This window comes from Gracilinanus agilis, chromosome 1 (assembly GCF_016433145.1).
Source record: "Gracilinanus agilis isolate LMUSP501 chromosome 1, AgileGrace, whole genome shotgun sequence".
NCBI lineage: Eukaryota > Metazoa > Chordata > Mammalia > Didelphimorphia > Didelphidae > Gracilinanus > Gracilinanus agilis.
The window spans coordinates 717,605,352-717,628,607 of NC_058130.1; the positions used below are offsets into that span (position 1 = coordinate 717,605,352).

Consider the following 23,256-nt stretch of genomic DNA (forward strand, 5'->3'; position numbering starts at 1 on the left):
GTTTTTGATTTGCCTGTCCAGGTGCCCTTACTAATTATTATTTTTATTGCATTATGATCTGAGAAGGTTACATTTATTATTTCTGCTCTTTTGCATTTGTTTGCAATGATTCTATGCCCTATAACATGGTCGATCTTTGTGAATGTGCCATGTGCAGCTGAAAAGAAGGTGTATTCCTTTTTGTCCCTATTTATTTTTCTCCACATATCAATTAAATCTAATTTTTCTAGGACTTCATTCACCTCTCTTACCTCTTTCTTATTTATTTTTCGGTTTGATTTACCTAGATCTGAAAGAGGAATATTTAGATCTCCCACTAGTATGGTTTTACTATCTATTTCCTTCTTGAGCTCTGCCAGTTTCTCCTTTATGAATTTGGGTGCTATGCCACTTGGTGCATACATATTGAGCAGTGTTATTTCCTCATTGTTTATACTGCCTTTAATCAGGATGTAATGACCTTCCCTGTCTTTTTTAATCATATCTATTTTTAATTTGACTTTGTCAGAAATCATAATAGCCACTCCTGCCTTCTTTTTCTCATTTGACGCCCAAAAGATTTTGCTCAAGCCCTGAACCTTAAACTTGTGTATGTCTACCCGCCTCATATGTGTTTCTTGTAGACAACATATGGTAGGATTTTGGTTTCTAATCCACTCTGCTATTTGCTTCCGTTTTATGAGCAAGTTCATCCCATTCACATTCAGAGTTATAATCATCAGTTGTGCATTTGCTGACATTTTCGTATCCTCCCCTATTCCTACCCCCTTTTTCTAATACTTTTTCCTTTTAAACCAGTGGTTTGCTATTGAGCCGCTATCCCTTATCCCCTCCCTTGATTAACTTCTCTTTCTACCCCCTCCCTTATTTTCCCCTCTCTTTTTGTTTTTAAAGGCCTTATGAATTCCCTCCCTCTTCTCCCCTCCCTTTTTTTGACCTCCCCACTCCCCTGCTCCCCTTGGTTTATCCCTTCTAACTTTCTCAGAAGAGTTAGATAAGAGTTTTATGTCCAGATGGATAGTATAGCTACTCTTCCCTCTCCTGGTTGATTACACTAAGAGTAAGGTTTGATTATTACCTCTTAATGCTCTCTTCCTCTTCTTCTTATAATAGTATTTGTCCCCTCTCCTTCCCATGCCCTCTTTGTGTGTAATAGAATATCCTATTTTTCTTATTCACTCAAGTTTCTCTTGGTGTCCCCTGCTATTCACCCCCTCTTTCCCATCCCCCATGTCATCTTAGATTATTTAGTGTTCCACCCTTATTCTTCTGATTACTATAATAGTGAATACTATAATAGTGAATAGAGTTCACTACAGAGAATTATACATAACATTTCTCTACATAGGAATACAGATAATTAGATCTCACTGAGGCCCTTAAAAAGGCAAATATAAAAATTATGTTTTCTTTCTTTCCCCTCTGTATCTTATTTACCTTTTCATGTTTCTCTCGATTTTTGTGGTTGGATATCAAACTTTCCATTTAGCCCTGGTCTTTTCTGTGCAAATAACCTGGAATTCTTCAATTTTGTTGAATGCCCATACTTTCCCCTGGAAATATATAGTCAATTTTGATGGGTAGTTGATCCATGGTTGCAGGCCCAGCTCTCTTGCCTTTCTGAATATCGTATTCCAAGCGTTGCGATCTTTTAGAGTGGAGGCTGCCAGATCCTGTGTGATCCTGATTGGTGCTCCTTGATATTTGAATTGTCTCTTTCTGGCTTCTTGTAAGATTTTTTCTTTTGCTTGGAAACTGTTGAATTTGGGAATTATATTTCTGGGCGTTTTTTTATCTGGATCGAATGTCGCAGGTGTTCTATGAATCCTTTCAATGTCTATATTGCCCTCTTGTTGTAGGACTTCAGGGCAATTTTGCTGAATTATTTCTGTTAGTATGGAGTCCAGGTTTCTATTAATTTCTGGTTTTTCTGGAAGACCAATTATTCTCAAATTGTCTCTTCTAGACCGTTTTTCTTGGTCTGTCACTCTCTCATTGAGATATTTCATGTTTCCTTCTATTTTTTCAGTCTTTTGACTTTGTTTTATTTGTTCTTGTTGTCTTGAAAGATCATTAGCTTCTAATTTCTCAATTCTAGCCTTTAGGGATTGGTTTTCGGCTATGATCTTCTGTTTTTCGGCCATAATCTTCTGGTATTCCTTTTCAATCTGGTCATTTCTGGTGTTCAATTTGCTTATCAGTTCATTTGGTTTCTGAGCCTCACTTTCCAATTGCAGGATTCTACCTTTTAAACTGTTATTTTCTTGCCAGATCTCTTCCATTTTCCTCAAAATCTCAGTTTTGAACTCTTCCATAGCTTGTGAGGAGTTTTCCTTATTTGAGGAGGGTCCAGATGCTTGTTTGTTCTCCTCCTCTGTTTGCTCAGTTGTCTGGATTTTCTCTGTGTAAAAGTTGTCAAGTGTTAAAGACTTCTTTTTCTTGTTGTTAATCTTTCTCTTCTGAACTTCCTGAGACTGGGTAGCCATCGTTAGCCCAGCAGCTTCTCAGGTTTATCCTTGCGCTCAAGGTCTGTCCGCAGTCTATTGGCTCCTGAGGTCTGAGTTCTGGTTTTTTCCAAGGTCAAGCCCCCTGGTGGACCCCCTTGCTAGGTCCTCTGCCGGAGGTTCCTTTACAAGTCTCAGGGCGCTGCTTCCACAGTCGTATACCCGTCTGCACTGGTTCCCCACTCAGGGTTTCAGAGCTTTAGCTCCTGGCTGTGTCTGCCTCCACCCACGCCTCCACCCGCGCCTGCACTCTGAGCCCGCGTTCTGCGCCCTGCGTCGGCTCTCGGCTCCCTGCTCCCGTGCTCAGATTTTGTGTGTGTTCGTTAGCTTTTTGGGGTCCTAAATCTTGTTGCTCTCAGGAACAGGCCCTGGAGCTGCCAATGACTTGATGGGTGCCCCAAACTTGCTCTATTTCTTTTTAGCTGGCTTCGGCGCTATAGGTGTTGTGTGTGGAGGGGGTGGGGGTGGGGTGGTTGGTTGCTCAGCCCGCGATTTAGTGAGAGCTATTTCACCCCTTTATAGCATGGAAATGCCCCGATTCCACATACCTTCCACGCTGTGCCCTGTTGTGGGGTTCCTCTGTTCGTCTGGACTTGTTTTTATGTCCCCTTGAGGAGTTTTGTGTGTTTCGGTCAGGAGAGGTTAAGAGCTGCTTCTTACTCTGCCACCATCTTAACCCGGAATCCCTCGAGCTATGGATATTTTTATGCCTCCTTATTTAAAATTTGTTTTTAGGACTAATTACTCTTTTGATCTACTCTTCTTCTAAATCCACTTTCTCCCTTTTCCCTCCTTTTTCCTTTTTGAGGAAATTATTTTTGTATCCAACTGTGTGTTTGTATTGTTTCCTCCTTTGACCAGTTCAGATGAGAGTAAGTTATGTGTCAGCTGCTCCCCTCACTCCTTCTTCCTTGTTTGTATAGATTTTACTTGTATATGATTATATAAGGTAATTTTCCTTCTAATTCCTCTTCCTTTTCTTCCTCTTAGTGTACTCATCTTCCCATCCCTTTCTTTTCTTCTTTTAAGATTATCAGTATATAACAGCCATTCAGAGGCCCCTCTGTCTCCTTTTACTCCCTCTCTGTGACCCTTGATGATGATAGAGTTCTGAAGGAACACATATATCAACTCCCCATACTAGAATATAAATAGTTTATCCTTATTTAGTTTTATTATCCTTATAATTATCATTCACGTTTACCTTTTTTTTTCTCTTGACTCCTATGTTTATATTTCAGTTTCTACTCAGCTCTGGGCTTTTCATCAAGAATGCTTCTGTTTCATTAAAAATCTATTTTTTCCTCTGTAAGATTAACTCAATTTTACTGGGTAAGTTATTCTTGTATGGAAGTCTATATTGAGATATCATGTTCCAAACTTTCTGCTCATTTATAGTGGTAGTTGCTAAGTTGTGTACGATCTTGACTGGCTTTTTGGTACTTGGATTCTTTATTTTGGATTTTTTCTGTCACCCAAAACCTCTGTATGATGGTATTCCTGGGAATTTTTTATTTGAGAGTTTCTTTTGGAGGTGACCAGTGGATTCTTTCTATTTATACTTTGCTCTTTTGTTCTAAGAGATTAGGTACTTTTCTTTTATGAATTCTTGAAATATGCTCTATAAGCTTATTTTTTCTCATCTTGGTTTTCAAATAGTCCAGTGATTCTTTAATGATCTCTCCTAGATCTATTTTCCAAGGTTGGTAGTTTTGCTATGAAATACTTTACATTCTCCTTCTCCTCTTCTTCTTCATCTTTTGACATTGTTTTTATGTCTTATTTTCTCAAAGAACCATTAACTTCTATTTAGTTCATTCTGACCTTTAGGGAGTTTTCTGCTTGGACAACATTTTGTACTTCTTGTGTCAAACTTATTACTTGAATCCTGAATCCAATTTTTTCTTTCATAGCTTTCATTTTTTTCTATTTTTTCTTCTTATGCTCTCATTTCATTTATAAAAAACATTTTAATCCAACAAAACAAAACAAAAAACAATTCTTGCTTCATCTCTTCCAGGAATTCTAGTTGAATTTGTGCCAAGTCTGTGTTTTTCTTTGAGAATTTGCTTGTAGATATCTTGTTCATTCCCGTCTTCTGAGTTTGAGTCTTGAGCACTTCTGTCATTATAAAAGCTCTTTATGGGGAGTCTCTTTTTTTTGTTTGCTCATTATTCTCTTTCCTGACTTTGGACTTTATGTTAGATCTGGGCTTTGTTTACTTATGGAGGGAATATCTGGACAGATCCTGCTGCTGCTTCCTTGGGATATTAAGTATTATCCTATTCTAGGGTCTCAGGGAAAACTCAGCTAAGGATCTACAGGCTTTCATTGCCCCCATATTGTTTTGGTCCAGGGAAAAACCTGATTGCCACCTCCCTGGTCTAATGTATGCAAGTTCCTATTGTGGGTTTGGATCTGAGCAATAGGCCCATAGGTTTCTTTCTTGGAGTTTTAGTACCCTACTGCTGACTTCAGCTACTATCAGCCAGATGGAAAGCTCCATTGTTTCAGAACAATAGAACTGGAGACCCCTTTGTTCTGCATTCTTTTCCTAATTATTCCCCTGCAGGCTACAGAGTAGATAGTAGCTAGAAATGAAACCCCATTCTGTTCCTGGGGACAGAGCCACATAGCTACTGTTTGCTTCCAAGATTGTTCCTTTGTACACAGTCTAAAGGCCACAATTATTCTTCATTCTGGAACATCACCCATAAGCACAAGCTCCCATTTCAATCTGCACTGGATCTGTGGCTCAGAAATGAGCAGAGTGACAGAATTGCTAGGTAGGATCTATTACAGTGAAGTGTACATGTTTAACCCCTCTTTTCTGAGTCTGGGGCTTTTTCTTGCCTTGGGGAACAGCCTTTCCCTGCTATAGAGTGCTCTGGGACATACTGCTATTTAGATTCCTGTTGGCAAACCTATGGCATGTGTGCCAGTGTATGGAAGGGGGCTGCTCCCCCCCCTCTCCAGACTTGCCTGAGGACATTTCTCCTATCACTTGCCCCTCTGACCAGCAGCCCAATGGGAGCATTTCCTCCCTTCCCTGTCTGGGGCAAGGGGGGTGGTTTCCATATGTGGTGTGAAGGTTACAGTTTGGGCACTCGGTCTCTAAAAGGTTCACCATCACTGGTCTAGCCCCTCTCCCTAGTGACCCCAGACCTCTCTGCCTCTTTGTGCTAACCCAGGCTAGAGATTTGACTTAGTGTGACTTTTTTCTTGGATTTTTCAATAAGAGTTCTTATCTGGTATCTTTTCTAGATCTGTCTGAAGTATTTTTTTTTGAAGGCTGCTTGCTGAACTTTTTATTGCTACTCCACTATCTTGCTTCCACTACCCCCCTCCATCTTCTTGAAGAAAGAATTTCTATAGTAATGATACATCTGAAGAGAATATATCTGTCTTGGAAGTTTTCTTCTTAATAGCAAGACATTTTTCCAGTGTATTTTTTGCCAAATACATTTCCATTATCTTTATGGTGGTCTCAAATAAAATGAATAAATGAAAAACCATTTACTATGTGATTATTGGGGATACAAATAGGTGAGACTGGTTCTTGTTCTCAGGTTATTTTTTAATAGCAAAAGGCAGCACATATAGGAAGATTCAGGTTCAGAAGACAAGAGGCAATGCGGTCAAGGGGTCTGGAGTGAATAGTGTTAGGGCAAATAGAAGACTCAGTGGCTAGATGATGTAATGGAAAGGCAAATGTAAGGTCTCATAATTCTCTGTTTTGTACTTGGTGACTCCTTGCTGAAGAAATGCAGCCTATAGTAGTAGGTAGAGAACTGATCTTGAAACTATGAAGACTGCATTCAAATCTTGCCTCTGTGACCCTTGCATTATTCTCTAGACATGTCAAACTCAAGCCCTGCAAAACTCCCAAGTGTAGTCAGAATGATATTAAAATATAATTGGGGGCAGCTAGGTGACTCAGTGGAAAGAGCCAGGCCTAGAGAGTGGAGATCCTGGGTTCAAATTTGCCCTCAGAGACCCTAGTTGCCCAGCCTTTGTTGCTTGTCTGCTTTGGAACAGATACTTAGTATCAATTCTAAGACAAGATAAGGGTTTAAAAATGTATTTAGGAAATGTTTTAACAAAGTAAATAAAAACGCAATAAAACATAGATAATGTTTACTTGTAGTTTTCTAAGTCAGTATGCTGTTCTGGTGAGCTGTTTCTGTTTGGATTAGACACCTCTGCTAGACAGCTCTCTAAAACGAAGCTACATAAATGAGGTCAACCTGCATTGGTGGAGTTTTTCTCACCCAGAGTTCCCTGTTTTAGTGAAATCATAGATCCAGTCCCTTTACTAGATTCTATCCCTACTAACAAATGCAGTATTTACTTTGTTAGGCTCTTGTTATGTTCAAATGAGATAATTATTCTAAAGTATGAACTTTACACGATTCCATAAATATCAGTTACTATTATTGATGGACTGTAGATTTGGTATCATTTGGCATCATTTCCTGTGAAGTCACCTATAAAAAGTTTCTTATGAAGCCAACTATTTCATTCAGCAGACATCTTGTGAACTGACTAGACAAGACAGGTTTTTGGATTGGACAAAATGTTAGAACCACATTGCCTGACCACTCATTTAGCATATTTGGATTTTAAAGTATTTGGATGAAATTTACATATGTACCTATCTACTCTTCTCCTAACCTTCCTAAAAAGAAGGTAGTTAAGTTGATTAATTTCTAGTTCAAGAAACTATTTAGCCACAGAGCAGTAAAGGCCAACAAACCGGAAAACCACTGGTGGCAGCATTTGCTAATCTTAGTGTCCTTTACAAATAATTCTTGTCTATTCTGTTATGCTAATAATAACTATAAATAGCTAAGTGTAGTTAAACTATTTCCTCAAAAATTTTGTGTGTGCATTTTAAAATTCAGACTGAGCCCTAATAACCTTTTCTAGGGTAGGGAGGTTTTACTATTGTTATGTCCTGCTTAAAATGTTCTCTCTACTTTTCTCTACCTATCACACTTTTGAACTTCCTTTAAATCTCAGTTCAGGAACTTCTACAGTAAACTTTTCTTGATCTCCTTGGTTATTAATGCTTCCTCTCTACTCAAATTATTTTGTATTTGGCCCATCTCAGCTCAATGTTAGAAGCTTCTTGAAGATAGGGCCTTTTTTATTTGTTCTATTTTTCACCAGGTTATTGTTTGCAAAATAAGTGCATTGGGCTAGCTAGCCTCTGATTTGATCTAGATCAATGATTCCATTTTTGGTCTGGCTGTACACAAATGTCTGACACTGAAATGACTGTCACATCAGTGATCAGTCATTTCTTAGTTGTTAAAATGTAATTAATTTAATATATTGTGATATTGTTGCTTGCCATGTCTGTATCCTCCCAGTTCTCTCTTTTTTAAAAGTGTCCATAATGTATAGATGTGAGGCTTTTGGATAGTCTATAAGACTTTTGTTTCTTCCTGGAGCCAGAAGTGGAAAGTGGGCTGCACAGAAATGAGATCTGATATTTGGTTTTGTTTTTTGTTTCATGGGTTTCTAGGGCCAAAGAAATCATCTTCAAGTGGCCAGCCTACTAATGATGAACTTTTTATTTTACTAGGCTAGTTCTAGCAGAACAGAAATAGTCATTTGTTAAGACTATATTTACATCCTGTCAGGCATGCTAGCAGTCTGTGTAATAGTAGCATAGGCTTCAAGAACATAGGGTTACCTCCATACTACATTTAGCCATCTGCATAAGACTTTAATGCTATTTTATGGATCAGCAACTTGAGGCCTAGACCAGTGGTTCCCAAACTTTTTTGGCCTACCACCCCCTTTCCAGAAAAAATATTATTTAGCGCCCCCTGGAAATTATGAACCTATTTCTTGAACTCAGAATAGAATGTAATACAAAAAAAGTGTGGCCATCACCATTCCCCTGGATTGCTGCGGCACCCACCAGGGGGCAGTGGCACCCACTTTGGGAATCATTGGCCTAGACTAAGGAAATAGTCTGGAGAAAATTTGTAGTAAAGACAGAAATTGTCACCTTTCTTCTAAATATACCTCTATTGGGACCTGACTTTGTTTTCATTTTTCTTTTATGAAAAATAGAAGAGTCTCAACCTGATCCTGTAGATGTCTTGAGTCAACGAAAATGTTTAGAGTCACTGGCTGCCCTTCGCCATGCCAAGTGGTTCCAGGTAAAGTGCTTTCCAGGTAGATGTGAACATTGAATAGGTTAATTTGAGAATTTTTATTTCTGCACAAAAGAAGAGAGAAAAGAGAGGGAGTTGATACAGGAGGAGCTTGCAGGGTTGAATTTGCAAGTCTCTATCTCCAAAGACCAGGATCCACACCTGATCTCTAGCCTCAGGGACAGGTAAAGACCCAAGAACCTCTGTCAGGGTTCTCAACTGCTCTCTCCTGCATGCCTCTCTGGGAACATTCCATCCAACTGATTCACCTGTCAATCAACAGTGAACTTCAAGCTCCCAGAGATTCAATATAACATGAATGCCGTTTTGTTTTTGGAAATTTCAACCTGTAAATTTCCAGCTGTTCTTGTCCGTGGATGATCTCTACTCTATACTAATCATAACTATGTGTTCCTATCCCATTAACTATCCCTTCCCCAAAATAATAAATCCTACCTTATCTAATGCCTTAACTAACTAACTAGCCTAAAGCTAATGACAAGGGTTTAGGGTAGATTTCTGTGGGAAAGTGTGGGATTTGAATACAACATTCCATGAACACATCATTTGAACATAAACATAACATACGAACATTATCATAATATTTAAGAACAATTATCTATGTTGTTTCCTAACCTAAGATAAAGAAATTTGCAACAACTCTGTCTATATTATTAATACTAACTTCAAACAACATTCCTAACTCATATTAAACTCTAACATTTCTATTCCCTAATCTCTGTACTCCATCTTCATATACATCAAATAGATATTAGTGACCTCCTTTTACTATAATAATAGGTTAATTTGAGAATTTTTATTTCTGCACAAAAGAAGAGAGAAAAGAGAGGGAGTTGATACTGGATGGTTGGCCAGGTAAGACCTTCTCCAGAGTGTTATATTTCATCAAATACTGGAGTTATTATTTGGAATAGTGATTAGCCTTATTTGCCTGAGCCTACAGAACAAGATGAAATTATGTGCAGGCATATTTTGGTTTAATGTATAAATGTCACTCTAATAAAATTTGCTAGATATTTTCTCTAAAAGTAGAATGGCCAACCATTGTCACTAGAACTCTTCAAACGTTGTCTGGGTAATATTTACAATACCTGTTATAGAGGTTATTCCAGCTCAGTTGTGGGTTAGACTTGCTGGATCTGTTTGTCCCATACCTTCTCTGGGCCTCAGTTTCTTCATTTATGAAAGGAAGGGTTTGGACTCAGTGACCTAGTATCCTTTTCATCTCTGAAATTCTATAACAGCCTAAAGCAGCATGGAAATTAGGAATTTCAGAAATTCCCATTTTTAATGCTATGTTTGAATTTAGATTTATTTTATAGTCTCATGCATTAAGAAATAAGTCTTATTTCTATAAAATCATTTTCAGGGATCTCCTATTTAGGAAAACAGTGTGGTATTATGGTAAAAGTACTTGACAAAGAATCAGGAAAGCCAAAGTTGTGTGTTAGTCTTTCTTTTTACCAGCCTTGTGACCTTGAGGAAATCACTTAATCTCTGGGGTCAGTTTTTTCACATGGGAGGTAGTTGGAGTAGAAGAATTTTTAAAGCCCCTTCTAGCTCTAGCAGTCAACAAATCATTGAACAATCACTTATTGTCTCTTGGCTTTGGCTTCCTCATCTATAAAATGAGTTGTGGTGACAGTTGTGTGTAGTATATTTCATTTCATCAGTTATGAACTGATTCATGGATTCATTTCATCAGTCAATCAGCAAGCGTTGGTTAAACTTTGTGCCAGGTGTTACGCCAAGTTCTAGGAATACAAAGGCAAAAGTTAAACAATCTCCCTTCTTGAAGAACTTGTATTCTAATAGGAGAAACATGAACATATATAAATATATACATTATATGTTCAAAATGTGTGTGCCAGTAGTTGGAAATATCATGAAAAGCTTTGTTTAAAAGATGAACTGAGGCTTGAAGGAAACCAAGGGTTCTAAATGAAAGCAGTGGGGGTGAATGTATTCTGGGTACAGATAATACGAAGTCCCAGAGCTGGGAGATGGTATGTTGGTTATAGGGACAGCAGGTTCTACAATAGCATGACTAGATTGCAAAGTTCAAGGAGAGAAGTAATATCTAAGAAGATAGAAAAAATAGGAAGGTGCCAGGCAGTTAAGAGGTTTAAATGTCAAACAGAGCACAATCTATGTTTAATCTTAGAGTCAAAAGGGAGCCACTGGAGTTTAATGAAGAGGGGATGAGAGTAGTACTAGTAGAGGGTTTATGTGATGTAATCTATGCTTCTAGAAAAATCCCTTTGGTGGCTATATTATAGAAGGTGAATTGAGGGAGGGCAGGAGAAAGCCAGATGTGGTGGAATTATTAAAATTCCAAGCAAAATTGGCTAGTTGGGAAGCAGGTTTTAGAAAGCCAGCAATTCCTTGGTTTTTTACTTAGAGAGCCTGCTGTCATTTTTTATTTAAAGAATAAAAAGAGGCAACATGACATAATGAAGATCTTGGTGGAGTACAACAGGGGCTGGTGGTAGGAGAGGGAAGGGCTTCAAGTTCCACTTCTAACACAGCTTAGCTTAGGGGCTAGCGTGCTGGCCTTGGATTTGGGAAGACCTGAGTTTGAATCTTGACTGAGACACTGCCTATCTCTGACTCTGGGCAAGTCATTTAGCCTCTCAGCCTTAATCCCCTCATCTGTTAAATGAGGATAATAATAGCAACTCAACAGAATTGTAAGAATTGAATGAGATGATACCTATAAAGTGCTTTTGCAAATTTTAAATTTGTGTATAAACATTAGTGATTAGTATAAACATCTATGATGATGATGATGATGAATTATGCCCCTTGACAGTCACTTTAACCTCTCTGTGTCCAAAGAAACTCAGTAAGAATATAAGTTGCAAAGCAAGAACTGATTTTCCTGGTAAAGGAAGTTTTCTTGATGAGAGTTTGGTACACCAATGAAATCACAGGAATGGTTCAGAAGTTCTGAGCAACCAATCCCTTCTCTGTTCTAACAGTACATTTTCCCAGCTGCTTATCAGAGGGCCTTTTTCTATTCATGTTAATATTTTTTAAATGGTATTTCTTCAGGATCATTTAGAAAAAAAATTTCCTTTATTAGTGTTTATTTCTATGAGTAAACAGTGTTGTTTCTTTCCTCAAAGGCCAGAGCTAATGGTCTGCAGTCATGTGTGATTGTTATCAGGGTTCTTCGAGATCTGTGTCAGCGCATGCCAACATGGAGGGCCCTACCAGACTGGGTAAGGAAATTAAAACTCTGAACCTCATTTTAAAATCCATTGTAGGGGGGCAACTGAGTAGCTCAGTGCATTGAGAGCCAGACCTAGAGATGGGAGATCCTGGGTTCAAATCTGGCCTCAGCCCAGCTGTGTGACCCTGAGCAAGTCACTTGACCCCCATTGCCTAGCCCTTACCACTCTTCTGCCTTGGAGCCAATACACAGTATTGGCTCCAAGACAGAAGGTAAGGGTTTAAAAAAATAATAATATTCATAATAATAATAAAACCCATTGTCATTCTGAAATGAATTTATTCCAGTGACAAGGATCAGCTTGATTTCTTTTGGGACAGAATTTTCTTTCTTTTGGCTTTGCTGTTGGTTAAGAGCAATATCCAACATGTAAAGAGTCCAATTACGTTTGGAAATCTTCAGCATTTCCTTGGGAAAGCTCTACAGTTGCCATCTTAGAATTATGTAATCTTAGGATCCAAACTTCTAACTAAACAAGTATGTATAGTTACAAAAGTTTGGTTGAAAACTGAAGAATTAGGCCAGAGGGGCATATGGAGCATGTCACTCCTTATGCCCTTCTATTTTTTCAGATATTCCAACTCTGCTAAAAGGAGATTCTCATGAATCTAAGTGAGAGCAGGAAGAAAAAAATGAGAGCAAAGAATGAAGTAGAAGCAGAGGCAGGATGGAAAGAACATTGGGCTAGGGAATTTTTTTTTAAAGCCTTACCTTCTGTCTTGGAGTCAATACTGTGTATTGGCTCTAAGGCAGAAGAGTGGTAAGGGCTAGGCAGTGGGGGTCAAGTGACTTGCACAGGGTCACACAGCTGGGAAGTGTCTAAGGTCAGATTTGAACCTAGGACCTCCCATCCTGGCTCTCCATCCACTGAGCCACCCAGCTGTCCCCGGGCTAGGGAATTTCTAAGTGAAGTGACTATAAACAAAAACACTTGGCATTTCTGAGCCCCAGTTTCATCATCTATAAAATGAGGCTAATAATTCTTATGCTACTCACCTCACTTGAAAGCTGTTAGTGTTTTGTGAACTTGTTGTAGTTATAGTAATAATATGAGGGACTCTCACATTATGAACTTCAGAAGGGTGGAGTGAAGGCTTCCTGGTCTTTCTCTATATTCTTAGGCCCTACCCTGCCACCCTAGGTTTGAACAATTGTACTAAGATCTATTAGCCAATCTTCAGAGTAAGTTAGCAAAGCACTGTTGAGGGACTTCCTATCTGTAGATTCCATTATATTATTGTCTCTATATTTCTGACACTTTACTTCAGGTAGATCTTACTATATTTTATCATTTTTAATAGTTTTTATAGTTTTTTGTTTTACCTTTGTCTGTAGGGTGTTTTTTTAAATGTACCTGTTAGTCTACCTTATTAGTATTTTTCTCTCTCTGTGGCAATCTAGGATGTTATTAATTTTAATAGTTTTTATTTCATGACCTTTTTCTATTTTATTTTCTATTTTTCTATTTCATGAACTTTTGTGTTTTCTAATAGAGTAGTAAAAGATGGCTCCCAAAATTAGTGATTTTTAATTTTAATTTGGATTGGATTTATGTTATTTTGAATCATTAGGAGAATAAGCAATTTCTTTTTGAGCCCTGGTGGTTCTGAAATAAGACTGAAATTTGTTTACTTAAAAACAGTTTGTTTATAAACTGTTAATAATAGTAATGAGTTTATATTTCCATCAAGGGTATTTAACCTGGGGTCTATGATAGGAGGGGTCCTTGAACATGGAACTTTTTTTTATTCATTGTATTTCAAGATAATCAATTTCTTTTGTAATCATATATATTTTTGTGTATTTAAAAATATTCTGAAAAGGAGTTCTTTGGTTTCACCAGAGTGCCCAGAGAGCCCCAGGACACACTGAAGATTAGGAAGTTCAGATTTATATGATGTTTTACCTAAGAAGTAATATAGTGTATGTGATAATTAGATTAAGTCTACACTGCCTGTCTTTAGATTTAATCACCAAAGGTGAGAGTACCTCCAATCTTGGGAGGTCCGTAACCCACATGTGCAAGAGTGAGTGAGGAATCAGAATCAACTGACTGCCCCCTAGGCGGTCTATGAAAAGCGTCTATTGTGATTGGACATGCAAACTAGGGGAAGGCACAGGAAGTGACGCATAAGTGACCCCTTTAAAAAGAGGGAGTTGAGTGAGTGAGAGGTCTTCGGTTGAAGAGGGCGGCTGGTGAAGGACCTTTTCTGGTTCATGGGGGAGTGTTGGAACACTGAGACCCTGGTGAGACTACTTTAAATGTCTTCTTTTGAAGTCCACGTGGTGAGTTTAAAGACTGGATCTTCCTGAACTTCTCTTAAGAAACTTCTTTTAATAGACTCTGTGAATGAAGTTTTGCTTCATTCACCTCAGGCCTCTGGCCCTCTGACTCTCTGCTGAGAGTTAATTAGATCTACCTGGATTAATTAGAGGATCATAGTAAATTACCTACTGGGTTAGATTCTTATTTCCTTATTTCCTCTCTCCTTAATTGTAAATAAACTTCCATAAAAGTCAATTTTGGCTTGAGATTATTCTTAATTGAGGATTGATAATAGTTCAATCCTCTGGCGACCATCCTTTAATATATTGAACCCAAAAAACCCTTTTTTCCCCCTTAGGTGTAATAGATTGAAAGCTGCTGGCTTTTTGGGTCTAGGAAAACCTGGATTTTAAGTCTAGCTTCTGACACATACTGCCTTTGAGACCCTGGGAAAATCACTGAAACATTTAACACCGTAGGAAATTCTATAAAACTCTAAATGGCAGAGAAGATTTTGACCTGCATTGATAGAAGAAAATTCTTCCCTAGGAAGAGACCATTCCCTTCTCCCAGGGAAATCAGAGGTTTAGTTCCCCTTCTGTCTTTATCTTTTGCAAAGCTCTTTTCATACATTGTGTCAGTAGTCTCACAACAACTCTGGGAGGTTAGTAGCATCAGTATCATTATGCCTCTTGCAAATGAGGAAACTGAGGCTCAGAGAAGGGAAACGATTGCCAGAAAGTATCAGGTGGTAGAACTTAGTCCTTCAGTTTTGGATCTATCTCTTTTGTCTCTAAGTCACAATCAATTATTCCTGATGGTTTTCTCAGAATGCAGGGTTTTCTTTGTATAATCTCTTGGCCATGAAACATAGTTGTTTGACTATACAACACTCACAGTCATAACTGACTACTTCTGGATATTGCTTAAATGAAACATTAGTGGTCACTGAGAAATATTTTGGTGGTGGTCCACAGAGACCTGTCTTACTTCTGAAATCCATTGACCATCACATATTATCAGTATGACTGGCAAAGAACCCTTTCGAGACTTTCTTTTTTTTTTTTTAAACCCTTAACTTCTGTGTATTGGCTCCTAGGTGGAAGAGTAGTAAGGGTGGGCAGTGGGGGTCAAGTGACTTGCCTAGGGTCACACAGCTGGGAAGTGTCTGAGGCCAGATTTGAACTTAGGACCTCCCATCTCTAGGCCTGGCTCTCAATCCACTGAGCTACCCAGCTGCTCCCCTCTCAAAACTTTCATGTCACTGTAAACGGCATTGTTAAATCCCTGCATTCATTGATAATTACTTTTTTCTGTACAAAGCATGCTCCCTTGGAAATGTCCAAAGTAAAGTGAAGCTGAGAAGTGCAGGATCCTAGGCTGTGACAAAGTACCCCTATTTCATGAAGGGGTCCTCCCTTCAACCACAGTCTATATTTTTATGTTCTCCTCTCTGCTCTTCCTCTCTCACTACAGGCAATGGAGCTTCTGGTGGAAAAGGCTTTGAGTAGTGCATCAGGGCCTCTGCGTCCAGGAGATGCCATGAGGAGAGTGCTAGAGTGTGTAGCCACAGGAACACTCTTAACAGGTCAGTCAACTCCCTTCAAGTGACCAAACAGTTAAAAAAAATGTTTATAAGGATGTGTAGTGATCTTTCTGAAGTGTGGTCACCATTTTCCTTCACTTCTTAAATACCCCGTACTGAATAGGTATAGAGAGTGACTCTCAACTGGGATACTTACCACAATATGTATAAACTTGGGCCAGCACTTCTCTGGGACCCTCAATTTCTATAAAAAAGGAAGTTAGATCTTTTAAGACTCCTTCCAGCTCTATGTACTTTTTCTTTACATATTTCCTTGAAGAATTAGTTGTGAATTCAATGTACAGCATGAATTAGAATGAACTCACTGTGCAGAGCCACAGCACGAGACCACTTGCCAACAACCTTTTGTACCATAGTCCTTTAATTATTAAGAAAGCCACTACCGTTTCTGGGAATTTCTAGAAACTACTTTTGTCTATCCTTTTCAGTAATAAATTGTACATGTAAAAAGCCAGTGAAGCATTGTCTTTTCAGAATGAGTTAGAAACTTTAGTAGAACAATACCTATATTTTAAAGTAACACCATTAGTTTCTTTTTTTCCCTATTTTTTAAACCTTTACCTTCTGTCTTAGTATCAGTTCTAAGATAGAAGAGTGGCAAAGGCTAAGCAAGCAGGGTTAAGTGACTTACCTAGTGTCACACAACTAGGAAATGTCTGAGGTCAAATTTGAACCCAGGTCCTCTCAACTCCAGGCCTGGAGCTCATAATTTTCTACAACGTAAGCAACAATTACAAGTGAACCAGAGGTTAACACCAAATAATTCTTGATCATAGGGAAAGCCAACATCAATCCGTCTTTAACAACTTCTGCCCTCTGGGCGAAGACCCTTTATGGACCAACCATTTATATGGTGGATAAGTGGTATTGAAGGGAACTCTACTTGCTACTGATATTTGTGCCAGTTCATTTTGTCTCCCAAATATTGACATTTCAGATGGTCCAGGACTTCAGGATCCATGTGAGAAAGATCAGATTGATGTGCTAGATGTCATGACAAGTCAAGAACGAGAGGATGTCACAGTCAGTGCCCAGGTAGGAAGAAACAATGGCTCAGTATTTTTTAAGAGGCTTCTAGCTTATCTTTAAGCTTTTGTAGTATAAATAACATAATTGCATCTAAAGTTTGGTTTCTGGAATGGATTCAGCAATTTACATGTAATCTTTATTGGCATGTCATTTAAAACTCACCATTTGTTTCTAATAATACCATTAAATTTTTTTTCTAGGGATAACTTGGTATAGGAGGAGGCAGGTAGTTTGTAGGACGTTTTGCTATGAGGGTTCCATGATTAGGAATTAAAATATTAAGACTTATTAACACCTCCCTCCCCGCTTAGAAAGTCAGCTTGGTGTAGTAGAAGGAGAACTTTAGAGTCAGGAATCTGGAGTTCAAATCTTGGCCCTGTGATTTAGCTGTATGAACATGGATGACAAACTGACCACTTATCTCTAAGCTGGTTTTCTCATCTGTACAGTGAAGTTTGTAATAGTTATACTATGTATCTCAAAAAGTTGACAGCATTTTGTAAATCTTTAACATTAAATATGAGCCTTTATTGGTATTTTATTGTAATCAGCAGGCAAGAATGCCATAGTTCTTTCAGTCACAACTACATAGAAAAGCAAAATTAAAAGTTGATCCCTCTCTTATGTATTTGCTTGTTCCTATTTCTCTCTTGATAAAGAATTTCTCATGGACTCTCATTTGTGGTTTTGAAGTCCCAATTTAAGATTTAGTCCAAGAGGCAGCTTGGTGGCTCTGTGGATAGAGAGCCAGGCCTGGAGATGGGAGGACTTGGGTTCAAATGTGGCCTCAGATACTTTCTAGCTATGTGACCCTGGGCAAGTCACCTAACCCCAATTGTCTAGCTTTTACTGCTCCTTTGTCTTGGAAGCAGTACTTAGTATTGATTCTAAGACAGAAGATAAAGGTTTAAAACAAAAGATTTAGTCCACACTCATTGTGTAGTTACAGAGATGAGAATTAATACTTTAGAAAAGAGACATATAAAGTTACCAGCATCAATTGTCATTTAATGAATTAGAGTTAGAGTATCCTAGATGTTCTTTTTCACCAAAAAGCTTTTGCTCTAGCCAGGACATTATTGTGCCAGATGTTGGACTCAAGTCATAAGATGTACGGATACACTCCGTACCCTTCTGAAGCTCACAGCTTCAATCAAAGGTATACATGGAACATATCATATATTCTTTTTCTCGTTAGTATGGCAAACAGACCATATCTTACTCATTAATATTCTTAGTAGAGCTTTCTTAAAGGAACACAGACAATATAGACAAATGGCCAATGGAGGTTCCTTTAAAAAGTTCATCCCCTCCTCCCCTCCACCAGGGCTCAAAGGAATCATATATTCCTCAGGAACAATAATATAATTCTATTAGTATTTAAACTAATAGTGTGTTACAATAGATGACCTAAATTAATCTCAGCATTGATACAGAGATTCTCATTTTTGGACAGATGTAGGACTATCTGTTTTTATCAGCCTGTAAGCAAGGACAGAAGTGAGGAGAGCTCACAGGAACAAAACAAAAGAAAATATTAACTCTATTAACTGAAATGGAGGCCACTTTCTAAAACTGAGTTAATGTCGAAAAAAGGGAAGCTACAGGTCCCTTATCTCTTTCATTCACTCTGGGAAATGTGTTTTCTTAACCCGGTGATGTGGTCAGCAATAGGCAGGGCAGTGGATGCTGAGGAATGCCGAGGGAGAACATGGGAAAGAGCTCTAGCTTTGGAGCCAGAAGATTCGGATTCTGGTTTCTGAAATGGCATTAGGTGGGTGACCTTGGACAAAACACTCAATCTTTTTAACTTAATGGCCTCATCTATAAAAAATGAGGGTGTGAGCAGGCTGGACTAGGTTGGGTTGAATCAAAGAGTCTTGCTGGCTTTTCTATTTTATGGATCTACAAGTAACAACTTGGGCCAAATCATTTCAGGTTTTTCTGGCCAAATAGAATTGTGGTAACTGCCTAAAAACTCAGAAAACAGTGTGCGAAACATCCTGATGTTTACTTTTGTATTTCTCCTTGTTTTTCTCAGCATGCTTTACGGATGCTAGCTTTCAGACAAATCCATAAAGTACTAGGAATGGACCCTTTGCCACCACCTAAAAGCAGAGTTGGTTCACGAAACAGGAAACGTCGAAGAGACTTCAGTGAGGCAGTGGAAGGAGAGAGTGTTGGGAAAAAAGAGAGAAAAGAAGATGAGGACAATGCCTAAGCACTGATGTAGCTAAGACAATGTTCACGCACAATTGAATTTTATATGTACATACACATGTGTTGCACACGTACTCCTCTATAAATGTGTGTATGTATATATGAGTTGCTGTTTAGTCTATGGCATTTGACAATTTTAGTGTTTTTCCCTTGAATAACGTATTATAGATTTTTTTTTCAAATTGTGCTTAAATCATTTTAAAAAATTGCTTCATTCCAAAACTGCCTTTAGGCAATAGCCCCATATAACTTTGTCCCTTTCCACCTCTTCCCTGACTCCTGAGGAAGCCCTCCCCACAGCAAAAGAGGTAGAAGGATGCAGGCATATTTTTTTAATTCTGATATTTCTTGCAAGCTTTATATATGCATCGCAGCTTGTAGAGGGAAATGCCAGGTATTGGGTTTGAACCTTAAAATCATTTCCTTTGGCTGTTCCATCCTCAAGCTAGAATGAATGTAGATGTGCCCTCCTTGGGGTCTGGACAGCAGGAAGATTGATTTAGAAGAATCAGGGAGATTGGTTTGCTCTCCCAAAAGAGCAAAAACAAAAACAAAAAAATAAAACCAAACTTGTGGCAGGTATATAGCTTTGAGCCAAGAGTTGAGCAAGGGAAACAAGCCAGTGAAGCTTTAGCATTCATTTCACTGGAACTTCTTGCTCTTCATTAGATAAAGTCAACATAAAGGGAAGACAGCCCCCCAAGCCCCGAAACAATCCACCTATTCCTGTTAACTTGTTAACATTTTACAAGTTGGAATAGTTTCTATTATTGGACTTTGTGGGTTTCTCTTTTGAGAGCACTGAATGTGTTCCATTAATGGTGGTGAAGGTGGAGCTCTGTGCTGCTCTACAAATAGGCTTTGGTGATAGAATGAAAAAGTATAGTCAGCACTCACTTTAAAAATACCAGTTATTTACTTGAGAACCACTTAACCCCCAGAAATTTTCCATATACCAATGAGTGCCTTCTAAAGAGAGGTGGCCAAGACTCGCATAATGAACAGCTTATTTTTCCATTTTAACTTAAGTTGGTTTTTCCTTTCTATTTTGTTTATTTTTTCCTAGTTTCAGTCTCATTTTTAATATCATCCAGTTCTGAAGCTTAGGCTTTTTTTGGTAATAGAGCAGAAGATTCAGGACTTGGTTGGGCGGCTATCCAGGAAGGCCTTTGAATGATTGTATATGATAAGTGCCCTTCTGGCATTGTGCAAAGTGAGAAGAAGGGAGCAGATGCCCGTGTTGAGGTGATATTGAGGTAGCAAGGTCAGTAAACTGGGGAGGCTCATCGTCCCACCCTAAATCAGTTTAACCTCTTTGCAGAGAATTTAATTGGTTGCCTGATGGCACTTAAGGAAAAAAAAAAAAAACAAATTATATTTTGACAGATGTTGCAATCTATGGTCACTTGACACAATTTATTTTGTTTCATTTTCTATGTGTTAACAAGGAGAGCCAGTAACATGGCTTTAAAATTTGAATGTTTTTGTAGTGCTACCTGGAAATAAAAAAAGGAGAAAAATAAAATGAAAATTATGCTTCCATTTTTTCTATGTTGCTTAGTTTTTAATTGGAGAATCCTATTACAAAGAAACTCTATGTAATATTGCTCTGATTATAACATTAATACATTACAACATCTGTGCTGAGTCACTTCTCTCTCTACATTCTTTTCCTTGTTGATCTCATCTTCTTCCAAAAGTTTTAATAATTATTTGTATGAAGTTGGATCCCTAATTTATATACCCAATCTACTGAACATTTCTACCTGCATATCCCACCAGCTCTTCAAACACTTCTTTTCCAAATTTGAATTCACCATCTTCCCCTCTAACTTCCCCTTCTCCAGATATCCCTGTTTCAGTTAAGGGGCAATGTAAAAGGAAATTCTTGGTATTCTTTATCTATTCTGAATTTACACTTGGGAAAAGGGAATCCTTTATTTTCTTTGCCTAGTTGGAGTTAAAACTTTGATTAACAATAACTTAAATACCCCTACTTAGTACCACACTAGATTGTGAAGACAAGATTAATTTTCCTTTGTCTACTTTTGAATAATCAACAAAAGTGAATACCATACTTAACCCTTAAAGTAAGGGAAACTGTTAGTACAGGAGTTAGCACCTCCAAAATGAAGACAGCCCTACTTAACCTTAAGTAGGTGAAAGTCTGCAACCCAGTGCAAACTGGGTAATAACATGCAATCCAAACTGGATGACAACTCAGAAATGTGTGAATCCTAGGAGGAGAATGAACACTTTTAGAGGTGACAAGTCAGTCCCACAGATACTGCCCCTGGGCAGGGCTGGAAATTTTGGAAACTGATTGGTCCTTGTGAAGAGAGGAAGGGACAAGAAACCACCATAAAAGCCACGAAATCCTGGGGCTGAGGCAGTCTGGTGATGTTGAGTCTCATGGAGAGTGTCTTCTGGAGATAGTTTTCGAGGGAACTTCACTGGGAACTGCAGCTTGGATTTCGGCTTCAACTTAGACTCTGACTCCTGGACTACTTCACTGGGTGAGTGAAAAGGGCTGATTTCTTTCCTAGTTTCCTAAGAGACTAGCTTCCATCTTGCAGGAGACATCGTAGTTATTCACTACCAGCCCTCCTGGCTGAGGACTACTAGTAAAGGTATTTTTCTCTAACCTCTCTCACATTTCTCTACTTTATTGTTTCCTCTCTATTTTGTAAATAAACTTTTGACTTGAAATATAATAACTCCGGTGACCACATTATTTCATATAATTTAAGTCTAATCTCTAAATTTAACCTTTACAGGAACCACCATCAATCATCAATTTCCAGATCTTGGAGCCATCTTTCGATCTTCCTGTTCTCTTCCCCACATTCAATACATTTTCTGTAATCCCTATGACTTCTCAAACCTCTCTAGGTTTGCACCAGTAATAAAGCAATTTCAGGTTATTCTATGGTTTAGGTAGGATATCCAGAATCCAAAAAAAAAAAATTTTTTTTAAACCCCCAACTACTCCAAACCCAGAAACTGACACTGTTTGATTATGAGCTCACTCAGCATCTCTCCACCACATCCTATGCCACCAGCAGCCAAACTTCACTAGTAGACCCAAGGAGAGACAGAGGATTATTTCAAAACCCACTCTTATATCATGATCCTCTTTCCTGTGCTATGGAGATCTGGGCTCTAGGCTCTAAAACAGTGATGGGCAAACTACGGCTCTCGGGCCAGATGCATGACATTCCTAATCTGACAAATACAATAAGTAGGATACAATACAATGAAACCCCAAAAGAGTTGCCTTAGAAACAGTCTGACAGATGAGCATTTCCTTTCCTTTGGCCCCCTCTTTAAAAAGTTTGCCCATCATTGCTCTAGAAGCTTTCTGAGGCCTTGATAACCAACTTGGCCACAGCCTATCAGGAACAAAAGTCTTCTGGGGCCTGCAGTCTAGAAACACCAATGCTGCAAAGTGCTGAATTGTTAGAACAAGGGAAAAAAATAGGCTCCGAATTGCCATTATTGCCAGACTGGAAAAGTGAGGAACAGAAGGAGCTGGACAGGTAATCAGGACAGAACACTATGCATGCAGTAGATTGTGCCACATTCTACCAGGCCTGAGGAAAAGAACATGGCACCCAGCTAGGACCAGTTCTGACCACCCACGGCCAATTGGCCTAGAGACCTGGGCTGGTAAACTATGAATTGTCCAGGGGGAGAGAAGGTTGAGATCCATTTTCCAATGGGAGGGAGTCAGGAAGTGATAAGGGAGGAAAAACCTGAAAGTACCAAAGATTTCAAGAACAAGAAAGCTCAAAGATCTTGAACATAAACAATCAAGAGAGAAAATAGTAACAACAGAAGGAAATAGGTCCTCTACATCTAATAAGTTCAGACATCTTTGAATAAATACTATGAAATAAAGGAAAATGATCTGACAATGAGGAAGAGGCCCTGTGGAATTTGAGAACCTAGAACCACAACATGCTGTTTCTGATTGGTTTAAAAGAAAAAATGAGAATTACAAGAGCAGAATTTATGTTCTTCCAGCAAAAACGATGAGCAAAATAGTAAGATGAACTGCAATAGCAAACCTCACCAAAGAAACAAGAGAACAATAGATTGGGAATGCAAATACAGAGGTGAAGGACTAAAAGAAGAGAATAATGGTGGGAGAAGAAGCCTTCCCTGGGGCATTTTCTTCTGATACCTGCAATATTTCACATTGT

The 23,256-nt window shown here is 38.5% G+C and overlaps 1 protein-coding gene across 1 annotated transcript in view; it reads left to right on the forward strand.

Annotated features, from left to right (window-relative positions):
- The window catches only part of ZFR2 (zinc finger RNA binding protein 2), a 120,485-nt gene extending 100,727 nt beyond the window's left edge, over positions 1 to 19,758 (forward strand). Inside the window, exons 15-19 of the mRNA XM_044671229.1 lie at positions 8,592 to 8,680; positions 11,824 to 11,919; positions 15,673 to 15,784; positions 16,740 to 16,837; positions 18,873 to 19,758. Of these exons, the coding sequence (XP_044527164.1) occupies positions 8,592 to 8,680; positions 11,824 to 11,919; positions 15,673 to 15,784; positions 16,740 to 16,837; positions 18,873 to 19,052 (575 nt within the window). The 3' untranslated portion in view covers positions 19,053 to 19,758. The remainder of the gene's footprint in view (positions 1 to 8,591; positions 8,681 to 11,823; positions 11,920 to 15,672; positions 15,785 to 16,739; positions 16,838 to 18,872) is intronic.
- The last annotated feature ends 3,498 nt before the right edge of the window (positions 19,759 to 23,256 follow it).